This window comes from Prinia subflava, chromosome 1 (assembly GCF_021018805.1).
Source record: "Prinia subflava isolate CZ2003 ecotype Zambia chromosome 1, Cam_Psub_1.2, whole genome shotgun sequence".
Classification (NCBI taxonomy): Eukaryota; Metazoa; Chordata; class Aves; order Passeriformes; family Cisticolidae; genus Prinia; species Prinia subflava.
Window position 1 is genome coordinate 109,721,737 of NC_086247.1, and position 6,956 is coordinate 109,728,692.

General features: G+C 47.8%; 1 protein-coding gene across 2 annotated transcripts; it reads left to right on the forward strand.

Annotated features, from left to right (window-relative positions):
- The first annotated feature begins 2,153 nt into the window (after positions 1 to 2,153).
- On the forward strand, positions 2,154 to 5,641 carry LOC134562840 (C-C chemokine receptor type 8-like). 2 transcript variants are annotated; one of them, XM_063420425.1, is made up of 3 exons: positions 2,154 to 2,288; positions 2,380 to 2,448; positions 3,337 to 5,641. In XM_063420425.1, exons 2-3 carry the CDS (start codon positions 2,395 to 2,397, stop codon positions 4,408 to 4,410), a joined length of 1,128 nt encoding a protein of 375 aa, XP_063276495.1. In that variant the 5' UTR covers positions 2,154 to 2,288; positions 2,380 to 2,394; the 3' UTR covers positions 4,411 to 5,641. The 2 variants fall into 2 exon arrangements, with proteins under 2 accessions (XP_063276495.1, XP_063276484.1); XM_063420414.1 differs by having other exon boundaries at positions 2,184 to 2,448.
- Positions 5,642 to 6,956: the final 1,315 nt, after the last annotated feature.

Sequence of the window (6,956 nt, forward strand, 5' to 3'; positions counted from 1 at the left end):
TATGGAGCTGTGGATGGTGTGGCTAGATCCTCTCCCTCCGTATCTTTGGGTGGAGCAACAATTGACATTTTTGTAGTTTTCCAAAGCAAAACAGGCTGCAGCAATATTGGCCAAATGGCATGCATCCCAAGAAAGAGCTCATCCAGCATGAAACCCTGGCAGCAACAGCAGTCTCCGGGTTCTTATCTTGCTGTGGAAGCGTTTTCTTCCTTAACACAAGCCTCATGGTTTATGAGGAGGTGAAGCAGGACCACTGGTTACACACATTTCCGCTGGGATGTGCCTGAATTCTGCGGGAATGCCCAGCAGAGGGAGCCGCGTCCCTTCATGTCACTGTCCTTGTGCTCGGATAGCCCGTCATCTCTATTTAGAAGATTAAAGAGGAGAAGCACGGAACTGCCAAATTACCATTTGGCGGACACATCTTTTTCCACACTGAATAATTCCTGATGGTATTTTTTGCCACTTTAGAACCAACAGAGTTGTAAGTGCTGTTTTAAACCCATGTAAGGGAAGTGGAGATCAAGCTTCAACAGTGCCAGCAACTGCCAGTAACACTGCCTGTAACAGAAGAATTTGTTTGTTTCTGGATTTAATTCCTAGTTTCGGGTATTTTAAGAATTAATACCCAGCAGAGCTTGTCTGTCATGGTTTGACTCACAAGTAAAACTTAGCCCTAATGTCACACTGCCCAGCACGGCCAAGAAAAGCCATCCACTGCCATACACGCGATAGCTGCAGATTTTCTTGGTTCCCAAAAATTTATCCCTCTGCCTTCGGAGTGATGGCAGGTGAAGGTGGACATCCAAAGGGTTTGAGAAAGACAACCGACCATTCCACATGGAGATCTCTAGCAGCACATCTATGGACTGATGCACAATGAGGTGCTGTTTGTTCAAAATTGAACAAAAAGGTGATGTGACTTGTCTGAATTTCAGTAATGGCACCAAGCTCTAGTGAGAAGCAGCAGTATTTAAGGAGATAACACACATTTCACATGTTGCCTGTTGCTCAGTAGTGCTGTTCTTTCCCGTGTATCTTGTGTTTTGGGGAAGATCAGAGACGGCTGTGGGGTGGAAGCTGTGTTGGGTCTGGATGAGGTCACAGTAGGTATGGGGTAGAGTTTGTGGGAATTCAGTTCTGTTCAGGGCTTTATTTTAGTGTTAATCTGTGAGAGCATCCTGCAGTGTGCATGTTCTGGGAGGAAAGGTTCAAATGTACTGTACATTTAAGATCACTGAATCCAACACTGCAGTGTTAGGATTACACTTGGACTCAGTGATCTTAAGTGCCTTTTCCAACCGAAACGGCTATGATTCTGTGATCATTTCCCTTAGGTATTCCTGTCCATGCTTGGGTGGGTACAGGAGGAAGGGAGGGGAGGGGAGGGGAGGGGAGGGGAGGGGAGGGGAGGGGAGGGGAGGGGAGGGGAGGGGAGGGGAGGGGAGGGGAGGGGAGGGGAGGGGAGGGGAGGGGAGGGGAGGGGAGGGGAGGGGAGGGGAGGGGAGGAGAGGGGAGGGGAGGGGAGGGGAGGGGAGGAGAGGAGAGGAGAGGAGAGGAGAGGAGAGGAGAGGAGAGGAGAGGAGAGGAGAGGAGAGGAGAGGAGAGGAGAGGAGAGGAGAGGAGAGGAGAGGAGAGGAGAGGAGAGGAGAGGAGAGGAGAGGAGAGGAGAGGAGAGGAGAGGAGAGGAGAGGAGAGGAGAGGAGAGGAGAGGAGAGGAGAGGAGAGGAGAGGAGAGGAGAGGAGAGGAGAGGAGAGGAGAGGAGAGGAGAGGAGAGGAGAGGAGAGGAGAGGAGAGGAGAGGAGAGGAGAGGAGAGGAGAGGAGAGGAGAGGAGAGGAGAGGAGAGGAGAGGAGAGGAGAGGAGAGGAGAGGAGAGGAGAGGAGAGGAGAGGAGAGGAGAGGAGAGGAGAGGAGAGGAGAGGAGAGGAGAGGAGAGACACCACTACTTTCTGTCTTCTAGACACTGGAACTGCAGAGCACGGGCAGCAGGTGGGACAGGGCATGCAGGTGGGAGAGGTGGGAGGCAGGAACACTTCAAAGACGTAGAGGAAATTGCAGGTCTTTTCCACTGAAGAAGATAAGTGCTCAAAATGAAAACTTTGTGATCATACAGAAGATAAAGCTGACATTTCCGTTCTGTAGGTGTTAAGTACAGAGGCTGAACTCACTGGCTTAGGGTTTCATACATCTTTAATGTAACACAGGACACACAGAAAAAGCTGATTTAGGACTGTCCTGCTACAGTAAGGATCTTACCTGGGACTTGGCATTGCAGCGTAAGCTGAGGTAAATATTGCTGGCCTATATATGCAAAGGTATGTATAAGGCCTGCTTCTCAAAAATACATGATATAAAGACAGATTTTACGCTCTTTCAGACGCAGTGCTGGATTATGGAGCAGAATTTCACACACCTGCTGGGCAGCAGTGGCTCTGAGGACATACTGGTGAGTCACTTCCTGCTGGGTTGCTCTCCTGCAAGCTGGGACCAGTAGCACATCTTGGAGGTCCAGTCCCTATGGGGACACAGTACTGGTGGGGATGATGGGCATTTAGAAAAAATCAGTGCTATTGTTGTTCTCTGGAAAGAAACCAAAACAGAGGGTAAAAATATCTTTAGCTGATGAGACTGTGCTTGTGGAAGAAGACTGGCCTTGAGGGCAGAGGTAGTGCTAGGAATGTCCTATGGAGGACATCCTGACAGGGATGTTGCTATCCATCTTCTTTAATTGTTTGCTGTCCCAGGTACTGCCCAGGGATGTGGTGGCTGCTGCTCAAGGGTGAGCAAGCTGCAAGGGGCTGGTGAGCAGGAAGGGGGCATGTCACTGCTGCTGGTGCATCCCATTTCTGGCACTCAGCTAACTGGAAACAAAGCTTTTAGGAGATGAGTGTTAACATGTCAGTTTCTCCCTGGGCCCTGCTCCCTTTCTTTTTTCAGAAAGAAACATAAAATAGGAGCCCAAAATCCATATCAGGGGCTCTCAGCCTCCTGGCCATGCCAATGTTGTTGCTGGTTTGAGGGTGCTCCCTGTCTCTGGCCTCAGTACCCCACCTGGACTCGGGCATGGGCCATGGCCCCACATGGAGCCAGCAGGAGGATGCTGGTAACCTCTTCCAGGACAGCTGCATTTTCCTTGATCTCCTCTGACCCAAGGATCTCATCCCGGGCCTTGCAGGGGATGGCCAGCCACTCATGTTCATTCCTCTTTTGCATCTTATACCACTGCTGTGGCACATCTGTTTTGTCCTCATGCAGCTTGGTGTGAGCTGACTCTTGCCTGGGATATCTATTAATGTGGGATTTGGCTCATATGAGTTTCATTATCCTTGGACAGGTGACTTACACATCACCAACACCTAACTCATCTGCAGCCTACGAATATGCCTTCGACTACTCAGAGCTACACATCATCTGTCATCCTGAAGGTATTCCAGCATTTGCATCTACCTTATTTCCAGTGCTATACTCCCTACTGTTTGTGACTGGCCTCATGGGAAATGCCTTGGTTCTTTGGATTCTGACAGTCTTCATGAAAATCAAGACCATGACTGATGTGTATCTGCTGAATCTGACTGTCTCTGACCTCCTCTTGGTATTCTCCCTGCCCTTCTTGGTTCAGTACTCCCTTGTGAGCCAGTGGACTTTCGGAAATGCCCTGTGTAAAATCATCAGCTCAGTTTACTTCATTGGTTTCTACAGCAATGTCTTCTTCATAACCATCATGAGCATCGACAGGTACTTGGCCATAGTCCACTCCCTCCATGTCCAAGGTATTCGGACAACTGCCATTGGCTTTACCACCAGTCTGGTCGTTTGGACAGTTGCCATTTTAGCATCAGTGCCAGACCTACTTTTTTTCCAGGAAGTGAATGACAATAACCAGATTAAGTGCCTCCCTCACTATCCTCATGGCAACAATGGCTGGAAGACTTTCAGTAATTTTGAAGCCAACATCCTGGGATGGCTAATCCCTGCTGTTGTGCTCATTTTCTGCTATCACAGCATCTTGAAAAACCTGCAGAAGTTACATACTAAGAACAAGTACAGAGCAATAAAAGTGGTTTTTATTGTTGTCATTGTCTTCTTTCTCTCCTGGACCCCTGTCAACATTGTGCTGTTTTTGGACTCTCTGAGGAACATGTCCATCATCGATGACTGCCAGATAAGCCAAAGGCTAGACCTAGCCATAGAGCTCACTGAGGCACTCTCCTTTGTCCACTGCTGCCTCAACCCAGTCATCTATGCTTTTGTGGGTGAGAAGTTCAAGAAGCACCTCCTTGATGCTTTCAAAAAATCTGCATGTTTTCTGTCAAACTGCAAAGGGGCTTTCAGTGGGCACAGCCTGGACAAGCACTCCTCTCTGCACACAAAGTCCTCACAGTTGTCTTCTGTTGGCACTGTCTTGTAGAACTACAAGTCCAAAACTATCATCCTGGACAGGGGATCTGAAATGGAGATATCTTCAACCAGGCATCCACAGGCATGGACTGTTTGAGCAACTTTTTAGGACATGAAAAGTGGAAGCAGCTGCTTGATTTTGCTTTTATTGTGGTTACTTTTGGTGTTCTCACTTTTTAGAGTTGGTTTGGTTGTTTTTGTTTTTTTAGCACCATCCTCCCTTCCCCTCAGCATATCCTGCCTTGCTTGCTTTGTGAAATTAACAGCAGACTCCCACACTCCCAGAGCAGCATGGAGAGGTACCTTAGAAACATATCCTCCCCCCTTCAGACTCAGTACTGAAAAGAACTGTTTATGTTTCCAAACCCTGGACACTTGGCCACTCCTTCCCTCATCTCACCAGGGTGTGTTGGTGGTGTGAGCAAGGATGGGACTTGTGGCAGGAGTGGGAACCTGCTCTTTGGAGGGGAAATGGTGCCCAAGTTTAGGGTGTCATGCCAGAGCCTGGCTCCCAGTTGGCAGATATGAGCATTGCTTCCACCCCAAAAGAGCTTAGTGAGTAAGTAATTGGATAAGCAACCAAGAAATAAATGCTGTCCATGTGTTTTGGTAAAATCAATGTGAATTATTATCTAGGTATAATCCTGGCTCCCCATTTGCTACCAGGGCTTGTAGCTTCTTGGCTGGAAGAGTTTGAAGCTGTAGCTTAGAAATGATGCTGTGGATGTCAAGGAACAATCTCTATGGGAATGAATGAGTGCTGTAGGAATGGATAGAGAAATTGTTACCAGGCAAAAGGCTGAAAAGTGGAAAAAATAGTGCATGTGAGCTGTCACACATCTCCATCAGGGGAGTTTCTGAACATTTTTGAACATTTTTGAACTGAATACAGGTGTGCCAGTGTGGTCACTGCTCTTGAGCAGGCGGCTGGGGTTGACATTCCAGTTACTGTTTCAACCTGGAATGACTGATTTTATATGTGTGAATGGCTACCCATTCCTATAGATATATCTATATGTATCTATATTATACAGAGGTATGTACATATACATGCATATCTATACTTGCCATGTGTGTATATATACACAAATACACATACATATACCCGTATATATACACATATATACTTATTTATGTACAAATATTGTTAGATAAATGCAATGGTTTCCTGAAGCTTTTTGTTTTCTTCTATTTGTTTCTACAAGATATCACCATATTTTAAGTTTTGTAATAAAGATACTACGTGCAGTGCAATTGCACAATCTTTACACCTGAGGAACCTGTTTCATCATTATTTGTGTCAGCATTTGCAATTTATTGTGTCCTGGACAGATCTACACAAGTGATAATCCCTCCAGCTGCCTCTTCTCTGCCTCCTCTTCAGTTCAGCTGCTGCCTGGGTCCCAGCAGCAGTACCTGGCACAGCAGTACAGTCTCTACATTTCCGGTGCCTTATTGCCAGCCAGGCTTCTTTTGGATATGCAAACCCTCATGTTCTCTAGAAGGGGTTTCACAAAAATTCAGGGCAAAGCCAAAGGGTGATGGGCAAGAGGATGGCACCAACTCTGTCCCTTGCAGATTCACAGCATCAGCCCTCTGAAGCACAAGATATGGGAATGATTTCCACAGCCTCAACAGCCTCACCCCATACCCCTTGTGTGAGTGCCTTGGGACAGGTTCTGGAGCCCATTTGCCCAAGCTGGCAAGATGATGATGGCCTTTCTCTGGTTGCTGAGCATGTCTGCTGGGGGACATCTCCCTCTGCTCAGGGGTTTGTTGTGTAGCTGTTGGAGTGAGGCTTCCCCACCAGGGTAACCCAGTGGCATGAGAGTAGGTTAAACATGTAGAGCTTTCTTTGCAAAGTCTTTCACTTTTCAAGCTCTCACTGGAGGCCCTGCTGTTGCCTCAACACCACTCACCACAAGCCCTTCTAGCAAGGAGGTGGATGATGCTATCTGCATCTTAAAAGGTTTTTCTGCCAGAGGCAGCTGGCTTCTGTTTTATCAGCAACACCCAGAGCTCTGAGTTGAAGCTGACCTCAACTTCTCCTCACTGCCCAACAGCTTTAAACTGGTATTGCTGCCTTCCTGTGCAAACGGAGAAGGTGAGACCCACATCTGGAGAGTGCTTGGCTGGCAAGAGCTGCCCTGTGTTGCTCTGGGTGGCCAGAAGCATCCCTGTATGCCACAGAGCTCCTCTGCTTTCAGAAGGGACGAGCCTGGAGCAGTCTGCTGTCCTTCCCATGCCTGTGAGGGCAGAAGACATCTTCCTGTATCTGTGCAAGCTGACAGACAGCTTGAGGAATACGCCAAATTTTAGGGTTTTCCTAAGAGCAGGGAGCATAAGAAGCTGAGGCTAAAGCATCCTGCAAAGCCCCAGTGCCTGTTCACCTACTTGCATAAAAGGTACCCACCACAGGTGTTCCACCACAGCTGTTATATTGTTCCTGTTCATATCTGCTGCTTCCTGCATATCCTGATCTTGCTTTTCCTTTTTGCTGAGATGATGCAGGTTAAAGAGGATTTAGGATGACGTTGGCACATGAAACAGTCAGAC

Coding starts and splice junctions, on each gene's coding strand:
- LOC134562840 (XM_063420414.1), top strand. CDS start 2,320: ATGTATAAGGCCTGCTTCTCAAAAATACATGATATAAAGACAGATTTT. Junction 2,449..3,336: donor GTGGCTCTGAGGACATACTG/GTGAGTCACTTC, acceptor ATCCTTGGACAG/GTGACTTACACATCACCAAC.